The sequence below is a fragment of the Lutjanus erythropterus genome, chromosome 5 (assembly GCF_056507025.1).
Source record: "Lutjanus erythropterus isolate fLutEry1 chromosome 5, fLutEry1.hap2, whole genome shotgun sequence".
Taxonomy (NCBI): Eukaryota; Metazoa; Chordata; class Actinopteri; order Lutjaniformes; family Lutjanidae; genus Lutjanus; species Lutjanus erythropterus.
The window spans coordinates 17,957,073-17,972,004 of NC_139321.1; the positions used below are offsets into that span (position 1 = coordinate 17,957,073).

Here is a 14,932-nt window from a genome sequence, read left to right on the forward strand (position 1 = left end):
GTTTTCAGAATAAAACTCTCCACTCTCCACTCCGACACGATTCCTGTCTAAGGGTGGGTATCATTAGGATTTTAGGATTTTATATACCTGAATGACACGGAATTTTGGTGCTGATACCGATGTTAGGAAGTAAAAAATATCCGATACTGATATATCAGTTGATAGTCTACAGAAAAATAATATTCAGAATATTAATTACATACATAAACACATGTTTTTTGCAATGATCAATCAAAAGTGCTTAACACTTGTGACTTGTTATAATTTAACAATAAATGTTCTAGTCCAAAATATCAGGGCACTCAAACAGTAAACTTTCACTAGTATTTATTATTATTATTATTTATTTATTTATTTTTTTTTACAAATTATGAATATCTGTGAATAAAAAATAACAGAGTAAAATATATGTATATATTAAATTTGAATTAAGAAAAGGGATCAAATGTAGTCAGTCAAAAGTAGTCAGTACTTGGACACACTAATTAGTTACTTAAGAAACTGAATATAAATATTTTACCATTTCTCATCAGTTGTTTTGACAGATTTAAGGAGTGTCCTGGCAGGCTTACCTTTCATCAAACCTTTTTCACAGGTGAAATGTTGACATGAAACCATCAAAACGCTCGCTTTAACAGAGTGGAACTGGAACTGCAGCTCTTTAAGCGGTAGTTTACTGTAAGTAGGTCTGCAATGGTATGAGATTTTCACAGTACAATAATGTCTAAGAAAATATGACAATGAAAAATATTTAATAATATAAAATATATATTTCCATTGATGCTTCTTTCTATTTTGCTATCCACTTAACTGCTGTAACAGTGCCAATTTCCCCACTTATCTCAGTTTCAAGATATTTCACAATTGTTATTTTCATTATCAGTACAACATTAAAATGGGAGAGTTATTTTTAGTTGAACAAACACTTGATATAATGTCACAAAATATTATATCCTGACAGATATATATAACTTGATATAAACTTGAAATATATGTAAGGGATAATGTACAGTGAGTGATTCATTATTGTGAAATTGCACCACCTTGTCAGGGTTTATTTTGCAACAATGACCCACTCACTGTGTAATTTTCTGCTTATTAAACAGAAACAAAATATTATTTTAAAAATGATTTTATTGATTTAAACGTGATATTATTGCTCCTCCAGAGTCTATTATCAGAACTGCGTCTATAGAAACAATTTTTCATTGCATCAGTCCGTTATTCATTGACATTTCAGATTTTGGAATGCTGTAATTGACCAATCAGAATTGAAATAAAATTGTAAAATAAATATCTTTAATAACACTCAATTTCAATACTGTAGATAAACAAATGTACATGGTATGATAACCATTAATTTTCATATCATGATATACCATGAGACCAGTATACAGCTGCAACCCTAACTAGATGTTCAAGACATCTGTGACTTAATAAATCTAACTCTCATTTGTATAAATATCATCCAGTCATACACGGGTAAAAACCTCATAATTTAGGAGATAAATGATGGATGTTTCCTTGAACGTGATAATGAATGATAAAACACACCAACAAGAGGATCACAATTAAGAGTTTTATTAAAGGTCAAACAGAAATCGCAGAACTCATCATAGGCACAGTAACTTACTCTTAATAGCTATACACTGCAAAATAAATTGGCATGTAGCACAGCAGCACATACAAGCACCACAAGCAGAAAACAGAGTGAAACGATAGATGATGACTAAGAAACAGCAGTCACTTTCAAGTCTGTCCTAGAGTGTCAGAGAGAGTTTTCATATGGCTTAGTCCTGAACAGTCTTTGGCCCTCATCATCTTCCACAGGTTACCATTCAGCCATTCAGTAGATCCAATTTAATAATGACGACTCACCAACCAAGGTTTTAAATAAAGGGATAAGTTTTACACACACTTTATACATGTGCTGTTAGAATTTAAACGTAAAAGGAAAACTACACTTTGCAGGATAAAGGCACAATTACAACAGAATTCTTTAAAAATAAAGGAAACAGTTAATTGCAAAACAAAATCACAATCTTATTCACTTGTTGGTGACTGGAAACCCACAGTATGTCAAGTCCACTCCAAATGTGGAGTCAGAGGGCTGTGAACCAATTCACCAGAATGACTCAGTCAGTCCACCACTAGGACAAGTGCCATGGCAACAAAATCGCTGGCTTTAATAGCAATTGAAGAGCGTCACGTGTCCAAATCTGAAGGAACAGAGTTGCGTAAGGATGTTGCTGCTGCTGCAAGAATAGCATTGGAAAACCAGGTTGTTTGCAATTTTGACTAAAATCCTGAGGAGAATTCAGATTTATTGTTGTTTTGGATAATGACAACAAGGAGGCAAAGAATAACCCACTTCACAAAATGACAAAATTAAAGTGAATTTAAAACCATGTGAACACATCTCACAGCCATGTCCCACTGTAGTCTGATTTTATATCTGCTCCTCTTTTTATCTGCTTTTCAGCCTGCAGGTGGAGCTACTCTGTGCTTTATTTTGGTGCATCACTGGAGAGATGACTGCACCTGCACTGGTGTTTTCATGATGAGCATTTAAGGACAAGGTTGGTGCTGGTTTATTACACATGTTCCAGACTGACTATTTCTTCTAGTCCAGAGGTTTTCAAAGTGTGAGGCAGGCCTCCCCAGGGGAGGCTCGGTGAACTGAAATGAAAAAATATGATATTAATTATACGGTACCTTAAGTTTTGAGGAGTTTTTTTTTTTTTTTTTTTTTTTTACTGTTTTTCCCACTTTCCCAGAGTCAGAAACTAATAAATACCTTAGGACAAACCTTTTTTTTGTGTGTTTGCAGGGTTTCTGCAGGTCTCTAAAGAGCCTACAGTAAAATAATCAAAATTTTAGTCCTTATGATTTTGATAGGTTTTAAAAATCAAAACCAACATGGACCCACTGTGCACTAAGAACATTAACTCCTGCGACTCCTATGCAATTAAGTGTGAGCAGTTACAAACCTGTTCCCTGATTTTAACATGGCTAAAACCTTTTCACTTTTTGCCAGAACTGATGTGAAATATGTCTTATATTGCATTCATAATGGTCTTTAAAATGTGTATATATTTCGTGTTAAATAAAACAGCAACGTTAGGCTATCTTGGCTCAATTATTGACTCTCTCTGGGATCAAATAACATTTTCATGATCACATAGGAATTGAGTGAAACTAAGCAAGTAAATTCAGGGGAGGCTCTGTTTTTTTCCAAACTTTGTCTGAGGGGAGGCCCACGGTCTTTGGAAACCTCTGTTTTAATCCACCTCTCTTGTTTGAGATATTACCAAATCAAAAGAAAATCCCACTAAATGAACATAAAAAAAAAGCTTTTTTTAAAGAAAACCATTCATGGTTTACAGCTAGGCAATGTCATGCTTGGCAAAGAACAGGGCTCTAGCAAACAAACAAAAGGACAGATGCCTCAAAGCAATCATTTATACTGTAATAAAATGATAGACATACTCATATCATTAACAATACATTGATTTGATTTTTAATCAACTCTTTTATCTATATTTATTCAAAATAAATTTTGAGTATTTTGACATAGTTATGTACATAAGTGCAAACAAGGTGAACATCACACATTCGTATACACCTCGGCAAGGATCGACATCACCCAGCACAGCTGGGCAGGAAGAGGCTTCTGGACCACCTTCTTAACCAAAACTGAAACAGAACTCACTAATGACAGCTCACGTCTCCATACAGAGGACACTGAACACTGAGGAGTCTGATTTTTACAGAAAAAGATGAAGATCTTTCAATTAGTCCAAAAGCCTCTTTACCTCCCTGACAGATAGGTGTTAGCTTTAAAAGCCAAAGTCCATTCTTATTTCTCAAAAACACCATGTACAAGAACAAAAAAACAAACAAAAAAAAACAAACAAAAAAACAATTAAGGTCAAATAAACAAAACAAAATAAACACCTGATCTCCCCTAAGGACCTTTGGATATTACAAGGATTTAAGTTTTCCATACAAAATATTTAATCACGTCGCAATAACAAGACAAACTAATTAGACATTCCCTTTTTGAATAAGTTAGTGTTGTATGTTATTTCAATGGATGTGAAAAAATTCACAATTAGGATAATAGAAAGGTAGCCATGTTGTCATTTTGTTGCCACAGCAACAGCAACTATTACCATTAACAATGACTCCATCATTGTATACAAATGATTTTCATATTATATCTTTTTTCTTGTTGGTCTACACAAACTATTAACTATGTATAAATGATTTTTTATTTCCATGCTGTGTTTTTTAAATGTCAGATAAAAAAAAGGCTTAACTTACCATTAATACATGTCACTTTCATACACAGCTATCACATCTTTATACAGTGATCGAGAAATAAGGCCCTTTGTTTGTGCCCCGGGCAACACAAATATGCTCAGGACCGAATTAACCGTCCACATGCTAAAGGATCTGGTCACTGTACGCAATGATCAGAGCTTTTTGCATATTCCAGAGTAATGACTCATGACTGTATGGGTACAATACAATGAGGCCTTAAGGAAATCAAGTAGAAGAGAATGAGAGAGGGAAAGAGGTAAAAACTTATATTTCTCGTGCCACTCTGCAGTTCCCCTAACTAACACGCTCTTGTGCATCAATACATACGTCTAAACGACCTTAAAAATTCAAATGCCCTCAAAGAGGCACAATTTAATTATCAAGTATTCTGTTTTTTTTTTCCAGCTGGACAGCAATTAGTGAAGGCATAATGATGTAAAGGGGTAGGAGGAGGAGACGAAGGCTAGAGGAAGAAAGAGAGAGAAAGGGGGGGAGGGTTTTCTTGGCTGGACAAAGCTAGTCTTTCAAAGCTGTAAGATTTAGACAAACTAAATTTGTCTGGACATTCTAATCATCAATTTCATCGAGTAGGAGAGGAACATTTCTGTTCAAATTCTTCAAAGACTTGAGAAAATGTAGCTGCTCAGCACACTCATAAACAGAGGTAAAGGAGAAGTACGTTTCTGTAGCAAAAAGTACATTTCTTTTTAGATGTATGATAACTGGCATGTATTGGGCTATGTACTGTTTCATCATGTAGATAAAAAGTAAATGATAATTTAAATAAATATATCAAAGAATTTGGGGAAATACAGTTATTCACTCTCCTTTCACGGTTAGATGAGAAGATTAATATCACTCTCATGACTGTATGGTAAATATGAAGTTCAAACCAGGAGACAGTTTGCTTAGCTTAGCATAAGGACTTTTGAAGATGGTGAAATTATGTTGCTGGGAGACTTGTAAAAGCAACATAGTCACATCTTAATTGACTAGCCAATGTTAGCAAAATGCTAGGTAACTAACAAGCTAATCTACATCAATCATTAGCTAGCTAATTATGGCTGATAGCTGTTAGCAAAAGGCTAGGTTACTAGCTAGCTAATCTACGTCCATAGTTAGCTAGCTAGTTATAACTGAAAGTAAATGTTAGCAAAACAGTAGGTAAATAGCTAGTTAATCTATATTAATAGTAAGCTAGCCAGTTAGCTAACATTTTGCTAACATTAGTTAACTGAAGACGTGACTATAAAACCTATATGTTGCTTGCAGAAATTGGGTTTTCTTTTCCACATAGACAAGCCTAGCACACAGCATGTCAAAGGAAAGGAAAGGAAAAGAAAAAGTTGTGCTGAGGTTCTGCTGGGTACCAAGCTTGCTCAACTGTTGTTAGAGCCCAGAGCAAATAGGGGCAGAACTTAAGAAGGATCGTAGCCATAATTAAAAAATAAACAAACAACCAAACAAACAATGAACCAGTCTAAGAGGTCTGTATCAAGATGTTTTGTTTATGTTTTTTTTTTGTTTGTAATGTTTATGTTGAAAGGCTAAAAAATGCAGTTCAGGTTGAGCAATAGTCAAAATGTGAAAAAAACAAAACACTTAAGCTGACTAATTAACACATTATGTCCTGTTTGTTTAATTTGTACAATCACCAAATTGTAAAAATGAAAATTTGTGGGTTTAAAGTGAGTTACATCCTGTGATTATTTCTTCATGAACAACATTTTATCCACTCAGAACCTCTGGCTATAGTGCTTGTTGCCTGGCAACCTCACTCTGAAGATTCCGGAATGTCACTGCTGTTCATCAAGTCATTCCTTGTTTACTCTGTCGTACGGTATATTTACGTACCGCCATTTTATTTGATTGCATCAAAACTGTGAGTCCAATTTTAATTAGTGCTGAATGACTACAGCTGTCGCAAAATGAAGATGATTGATAAGCTTCCAAAATCTCAGCTTAACTGCTGACTATTGATTAAACTACCAAGTGTTCATTACATAAGGAGCAGTGAATGAGTGAATGAAGAAGAGGTTCTGGACACAGCCATAGGTAATTAAAATACGTAACTCATACTAAAGCTACAAATTGTTGCTTTTACATTTCTGTATAGAGGTGTATTTTGTCACTTTTAGACAATTTGAGACTAGCTGTGCTTCCAGTCTTTATGCTAAGCTAATTGGTGGCTGTCTCTAGCTTCATATTGAACATGCAGACATTAGAGTAACATGAAACTTGGAGAGAGCATGAATAAAAGTGCTGTTTTCAAGCAACACATTTATACCAATTCAATTCAATGTGAATGCAAGGTTCAGTTTCTACAGTTAAGGTAGCACACTCAGTAATCGGGGCACGCAGGTGGGAACATTGTAAAAAACATTCACACGACCAATCCCAGGAGGCGGTGCTCCCAATTTGCCCCCATTGAACACACCTGCAACACTAGCAACTCCTACTCAGATGGTCTGTCTATGCTGTTACTTCTGTATACAGCCTCCCCTGACCAAGAGCTAACAGATACATGGGCTGCAGTACAGGGGAGAACTGGAGGCCAAACCACATTATGTGAAGGAAAAAAAAAAAACTTTAAAAAAGGGGATAACATGCCAATTTTGTCCAATATTTATACCATTGTTTATGGGTGCATTTGGGGGATTTTGGGCACTTTTGAAGGTAGGGGTACAAAAACTGACTAGCAAGAAATGGTACTGTAATGTACTTGTACAACTCTGCTCTACCTTTTCTGAGAGTGAAAGATATTTCTAAAAGTAGTCACACCACTCATTGACATTAAATATAAATCTATATAACAATACACATACTTTAATATGTCTTAACACAGTATCAGCATGGTACCTATGTGACCTCAGAAATAGTCTATATATAGTGAATCATTACATTTCAACATGCCTGTCTTTTAGAAGGGCATGTGTAGTTTTTGCATTAGATACATTCACGACACAATAACATCATTTAAAATGAATAATGCTCAGTGGGAAATGCCGTAATATCTGCAGCATTTACAACTAACCAAACATGTGATTCATTGTCTCTTTCAACACACGTATGTATGCACACAACTCACTGATTTATTTCTTTACATAAACGATGAGACAGCACAGCTGTCTCAGAGAAGAAACAGATGTGATTTACTGTTATAATAATGTACCAAATAACACATCTATCTTTGAGCACTGGTCTGTTCTTACAGTGTACTAACAGTGGTGGTTTGAGGAGACTTGAAAGAGGCACATTTGAATTTGGATAAAAGTGATTTCAGCCCAGTTTCCAAAGCCGTTCCGTTCAATTTTACACGCCTGCAGAACAAGTCCTTACAGACACCAAAAATCCAACTGGTTTGTAATTTTTTTCACCATCACACATCAAACAGGTGCTTCATTCCTCCATTTCCTGGCTTTACCATAACTCTCTTCTGGTTATAATAACAACTGTGGCTGCCATATTCAGACTGACGACTTTTGAGAAAAAGGGCACATCAGTAGAAAAGACGACACGTTATAAAGTCAGACAGGACATTTTCAAGTTCTAAGCTTTCTCCCTGAAGAGCCATAAAACATAAAAATCTTGTGCCACTTCTTCAATCCAAAAGCCACATGAAAGGAGACAATTACACAAAGAAACTGCCTTTTCAAAATACATCTCTGTATTCATAGAGGGAGTCATTTATTTGAAGGAATTATCCAGGTATTGCATTAAACGGGGCAGCTCCTTGCATATACCACCACTTGGCACACACAGACTTTAGGCACAGCATCAAGAAACAAATCCAGCTTCCATATTGTGCAATAACTCTGACATCAGGTGTAAAAGTTTAAGCAGTGCCAATTATAAAAGTCTGTAATCTTAGATCTGACCCTCAGAAATATTGTTTTGTTTTTTCTTTGATTTCAGGCGAGTTGAACAGGGTTTGTGGCAGAGTTTTAATAAGAAGTCAACGTGACTTCGCCTGTAGATTGTCATTTCTTTTGCACCATGTTTGGGTGTCAAATCATGGAGGAAACAGGACAAACAAACCTTTCTTTTCAGTCACTGGACCATTATACTTCACAACCAAGAAACAATCACTGATTAGACATCATGACTAAAGATACCACCGCACTCAAATTCAACAGTGTTTAAAGATATAGTTCGGATTAATTGATGTAGGGTTGTATTAGGTACTTGTTTCTAGTGAATGTATTAGCTACAGTAGATGGCGGTCAGCATGCCCCTAAATTGCACAGAAGCTAAGCAATGAACTGTTCTGGTATTGTAGCCACCAAAAATAACAAAACATCAATATTAGTTAAAGTATACACTATATGCAGAATATTTTTATCGCTCTAGTCTGCCATCAGACAACCTTTTCTGACAGGAAAGCCCCATTACACAAGCCAAATATCTCTCCAAAGCAACCAAACTCTATCATATTTTTTCCTTGCAGAACATGGGAGTTGCTGATATAGCGCTGCTTTCATCTGTTAGTTTTTTGGTATTATTGTGTGACTTTGCTGAATCCGAACTAACCTTTTAAAATACCAAAGTTCCACAATAACTCAATAAACTCAACAATTACCTTAACCCAGCAATGCACCAGCAACTCCTGTGCCTTTTGAGATAAAATTACTGATTTCACCTTTGGAGTTTGGTTGGTTTGGAGAGAGTAATATCTAGCTTACATAATGGTGGTTTCCCATCAGAAAAGGCTGCCAGTCAGCAAAGTTAACAGTTAAAGTATTCTCAATGTAGTGTACACTCACATGGATATGGAGTTTTGTAGGTGGAACTTTTTTAATGACTAAAATAATTTTGTGTTGATCATGTCTACAGCAGTTTGTTGCTTAGCTTCCGTGCTGCTACTCCTCTCTGCTTCTCAAAACTGGGGCGTGCTGACGGCCATCTACTGTACCTAATACATTGATTATTAATAAGTACCTCATACAACCGCACTTCAAATAATGTGAACTATCTCTTTAATAAGTTGAGCTGCATTTATTACTGCAGGATTTTTCTGGAGACAGACCTCCACATAGTGAACAAGACCTCATCTGCTTTAAGGCAGTTTGTTTCTTAAATCAAGAAATTAAGAGCCACATTCTTAAAAATCTCTCAACTCAGACCCTTACGTATAGACATGATTGTATCCTAATTTGATGTCATTGCGTCAATTTGTAGTTTTTTTTTTAAGGTTGTTGCTTTATGTGAAAATTATCTGGTCAGTATCAGATACTGACTATGAAACCGGGGGACAAAAATTAAGTCAAATGATATTTAACATGTATAGAAGAATATAAATTTAAAGTGGCGATCACTGTAATTACTAGATTTGTTTTTACAATATGAGCTATAGGCTAATGCACAGTATTTTTGTAACAACATATATTGCCTTTAATCGCAAATAAGAAAATCTTTCAGTGTTTTGAATTCTTTTGGGAAACTAGGTCTCCTCTGCAGCTGAGCAGATAAATCAAAGGCACAAACAAATTAACAACAACTCATCAACATTTTATCAGCCAAGATGAGACCATGAGAACAAACCAAATGGTAGTACAACACAAATGTTACATTTGTAGCCATCTTGAAACGTAAACATGACATGATATGAAACACTCTTTCATGTTGACAACACGTAATGGTTGTAGACCAGCGGCAAGTCTGTTTGTCGCTCGAATGGTCTGAGTTTCCGGAATTAGCATTTCAGAGTTTCTCACTTTGGAACAGTCAAATGTGTTGGGTCGCCTCGTGTGATGGCTCCAACCCATAAAGGGCATGTAGTCTTAAATGTGTGTGTGTGTGTGTGTGTGTGTGTGTGTGTGTGTGTGTGTTTGTGTGTGTGTTTTAAGGTGTGGGTATGTATGGCTGTAAGAACGAGGGAGCTCTATTGCTCAGCCTGATCGAGTCAGTATGCATCAGGATGGCTGCTTTAAAGCAACAGTAATACGTCCAGGCTTGTATTGCGTGAACCATCGCAGCTTTCTTACTTTCATTAAATCTTAGTTTCACGTTGCCACTCAGTCAGTGTGCACTGTAGGTGAGGCACATGTTTGCTGCATTCAGAGAGATGACCGCCCTGGTAGCTCACAGGCTTCAGGGACTTTAACTGGGATTTCGGGAAAGGCTTACTGAGTTTAGCGCCACCGGAGCCGCCACCAGCAGTTTGGGGACGGGACAGAAATGGGTTTCCATGGGGACGCACTGGAGCTCCACTGGATCGGGGGTCAGGAGCTCCGAGGTGTCTACTGGGAGAGAGAAAGGGAAGAGTGAGAGGAGGAGCAGTGAGTTCTCAGTGACAGAAAGATCTTTAAAATTGTAACCTGCTGTAGAGGATTCAGTAAGATCAAGTTAATGCGCAAAAGATTTAGAGCGAGAACAATAAAGGATTTTTGGTGCAGATATTAGGGAGTAAAAAAAATTCTCATATGAATATATATCGGCTGATATTTTTTATAAAATCTAAAATGACGTAAGGGCACTGAAACAGTAGATTTTCACTTGTGTGTTTGTATTTTACTCTTAATCATAAATAACTAAAACGATAAAAATGCTGCTGTTAAAACTAAAATAAATTTCTAATTATAAAAAAATATTAAAATATTATATCAATATCATGATATGAGACTAGATATCATCTTTAATGCGATTACTGACTAAACAAAAATGCAGATGACAGCTTTGAATATCAATTTAAATTGGAGGCCTACTCAGTAGTGAATTGTGATTTTAAAAGTAGCAAAGTAGATTACATAGTTTAATGCATAATCAAGTCAGACTTGAAAAAAATACTCCTAAAAGTACAAGTATCCCACAATATTCAATTACAGTAACGTGAGCAGTTGTAATTTGTTTTTTCCACCCCTTCTGATGATTATTTATCAAAAAACTCATTGTGTTAATATTTGGTAAAAGCACCAATACTTACTCCTACAATCTAGTGTCAATGTCCATATCTATATGTCCAATATTCATATTGAGGTGTGTGGTCAAAATATTGTGATATTTGATTCTGACCATATCGCCCAATCCTATCACTATGTATATTGAAATATAAATATATATATATGTGTATATATGTGTGTATTGCAAACATATTTTTCCTATATTGCTCAGCCATAGGAAGCTGCTAAAACCCCCTTGTCATTTGGAGTATTTTGTCATGAAATGTGACAGAGGGCAAAGAAAAGGATGTGATTTTATCTGAATGACCTTCTACCATTATTAGTTTCTGGCGTTTACATAGTTTATTAAAGGATCATTGTTTTATTATTAAAATAATTAGCCTATTCATTGTTTATGTCTGTTCTTAAGCACAGAGAGGAAATTTTAACTCAGGCTGTTTAAGTGGTGGGAATTAAGGAGAGTCAAACTGAATGAAAAAAGATGTCAATCTACAATAAACAACAATCTGTTTCCCCCGGTATTTTGGTGCACTGTTTTACACGATGACATGTCTAACTTTACAGGTCAGACCTAGGAAATGTAAAGCTCCGGCCCCTTGGCACATGACTTTTTTTCCTTCTAGAAAGCATTTGAATAAGCCTGATTAAAATAATGATAGCAGGGCTGTTACTGATGCCACATACTGTATGTCCATAGATCACATAGAAGACTGAGACAAACGGTGGTTCTACACCAAACTACAACATTTAGATGAAAACAGTTACCTATTTTGAGGTTCCTCTCAGAATAATTTCTGTTTTCATTTGCTCACATCACAACAGACCAAAAAGTGAAGACAGATGAAATGTGAACAGAACACATGTGACACTACAGGCAGGTGTTTCTTTAACCCGATGAGAGAAGACTATGAACTCAGAACCTCCTGAGCTAAAATAAAAAGAGAACTGAAATGAAAGAGCAAACCTGATTCGAGGCGGCTGATTCAGCGAAAGGAACATTGGTGACTGGGGTCGAAGCCGACGAAACAGTGGAGGTGGTGGCACCGTGCATCATGGGAACTTTTATTCAGGCGAGTCAGACGAAAGACAAGAGGACGAGGATGTGGGCGGGGAGGAGGGGGGAACAGGAATGATATGGTTACCATGGCAAAATGTGTAGGATCAAAAGTCATGGCACAGGTCAAGTGATATTGCCAGGATGAATTTGAACAAGTATCAAGACACATGCAAACAAAATAAGAGACAAAGAAAATTACATATTTAATTTGAAAACCGGTTACAAAATAAAAGAAAATGCATAATTTCACCAACAAATGGTAGTTAAACAAACAAAGCAATACACAGTCATACAATCTAATCAGACTGGAGTATCTGATAATTGTATTCAAATGGACAGGGCATGTGTATGGAGGGAGCAAATGATCCATAAGAGAAAAAAAAACCTTTTCAATAATGTCACAGCTGCAATATGACGTTTACTTTTTTTTTTTTTTTTTTTTTTTTTTTTTAGAAATAGTCCTGTTTATAATCAATAAAGTTTATAATCATTGTCACAATATTGGCTGAAATCTGCAGATACTGCAGATAACTCATAAATGTCATTTAATGAACACAAACCTTAATTGGAATATGGTCTGCTTTCTATTAGCATCTTTAATTACTATCGAAAACAGGAAAGTAAAACAGGCTACCAGAGATGTCTAATTTTAATTATTTAATTTTGGGACAGATTAAAGGAGCAACATGTAAGACCCTAGGTTTCAAAAATGAGTACTGCAGTCCAAAAAGCGAGTTGGAGCCATAGACAGTAAATTAAATAGGCTGAATCCATATTTAATATACCATCTGTGGTTGAGCCGAGTTGTTTTTTTCCCCCTGTCCCTTCCTCCCCAGACTCGAAGCTCAGGCAGGTTGCCTGCAGGCTGCAGGGAGTCTGAACCTGCACAAGCTCAACATTATACTTTGACAATAACAAGCAATGATGAGTCCTACACTGTAAGTTAATCAGCTGTCACTTGTCAGTCAATGCAAAGTTAAGGCCGTTATCCTGAAAACAGAAGTCCACTGCTCTGAAAATACGCAATGGAGTTCAGTCACTGTCTGACTCTATCAACATGTTGTTCAATTTAAAATTACTGATGATTTCTTGTGACTCAGAAAGAAATATTCACTAATTCTGTGAACATTTGGCATTAATTTGAACAGTAACTTATGTTAAAGATGTTAATATAAAATAAAATATATAAGCAGAAAAACAAAACAAACTAAAATAACTTAACGTATTTTGCAAAATCTCAATTTTATGTTCGAAAAGGGTGTAGGATGAGTTAGAAAGTAAAGCATGTCTCGAAAGAGTGGAGGTGTCAGAGAAGCAAGTATCGCAACTTAGCATTTTTAGCATTCCTTAATCTCTGATGACATATTGGGGTCATTTTATGTTTTAGTACAGTTAATATATTACAGATTTCTCCTTTAAAGTAAAACACAATGTGTATCATATTACTAGATACTTGCCAATACACAGCCCTAGTTAGAGTAGTGCTCAAGTCTGCTTGGCTTAGACATTTTTAAAGCCCATGTACATCTTAGGTCGACCCAAACACAGGTGTTTTCACTTCTGTTGCTTAATGAGACCTCCTTTCAGTACCGTAACCAGCTGCGTCTAATAAACCTGTTACTCCCTCTTTGGGTGGGTGTTATATCATATACTGTTATAATGCTTGTTAGTACAATTAGTTTTTGTGACAGCTTATCAACCAAAGTGATTAAAAACACCTGTGTGGGTGAGCAGAGCCTTTAACAAAAAGCCTGTGTTATCAGGTAGAGATGGTCTAATGAAATGATGCTTTTGGTTGCATTGTGGGTGCTTGTGTTTTTGGACCCATACAAAGGACTTTTTTGAATATTTGAAATCTGCTGCTTTGATTTTGACCATTTTTATTTCAATATATCTCCTGTGAGTCCCCAGACCATATGGAAGTGCAAAGCTAAATCACTGGAGTTCTGTTTTACTGCAATCAAAGCGGCTGTAAATTGTTGTAAATTCTCGTTTCCCACCAGCAGCATAACACCTCCTGGAAAAATATTTAATTGTGATTAATACCAGCAATAGACACATGAAAACATTTATTTTTCTTTTTTTCTGCCTCCTGAGTTTCTGCTGTTACTGACTCAAAAATTATTCCAAAATGCGGTTTATTACTATAGTAATATCAGCACACAGCAGTGGTAAATGTGATTATGGATGGAGAACACAAAGACAAGTCAGGATGAAGACGCACACACACACACACACACACACACACACACACACACACACACACACACACACACACACACACACACACACACCACAACAGTCTTCATCAAACCTCTTATGATTACCATCTACAAGATTCATGACTGTAATTAAGATCAGCATCGCCACAACTGACACTGTATCTTCCTTTTCTATGTGTGTGTTAATTTTCTATGATTGGACTACAAATTATTCAGATATTTTTAATATCATAATTGAGATAATTTTCTTCACACATGCCACACTAAAAATGGGTAAGCACTACTGTACACGCAGCTAAATTCAGGCCTGTTTAAGCAGAGTTTCTGGGGTGTTTAAGGGGGCTGGTACAGGAGGGGTCTGAGTCCCTTCACCACCGACTCTGCACACTTCATAAAACCTACAAGAGACGGGAGGAAGACTTACAGCA

General features: G+C 36.1%; 1 protein-coding gene across 2 annotated transcripts in view; it reads right to left on the reverse strand.

The window, feature by feature from the left end:
* Positions 1-9,693: 9,693 nt before the first annotated feature.
* Positions 9,694-14,932, reverse strand: part of mbnl3 (muscleblind-like splicing regulator 3) — a 34,451-nt gene continuing 29,212 nt past the window's right edge. The window contains exons 8-9 of one of the 2 annotated variants that reach the window (XM_084718966.1): positions 12,190-12,284; positions 9,694-10,568 (exon numbers count right to left, since the gene is read on the reverse strand). In XM_084718966.1, coding sequence (XP_084575092.1) covers positions 10,566-10,568; positions 12,190-12,284 — 98 coding nt within the window. In that variant the 3' untranslated portion in view covers positions 9,694-10,565. The remainder of the gene's footprint in view (positions 10,569-12,189; positions 12,285-14,932) is intronic. The other variant, XM_084718968.1, reaches the window with a different exon arrangement.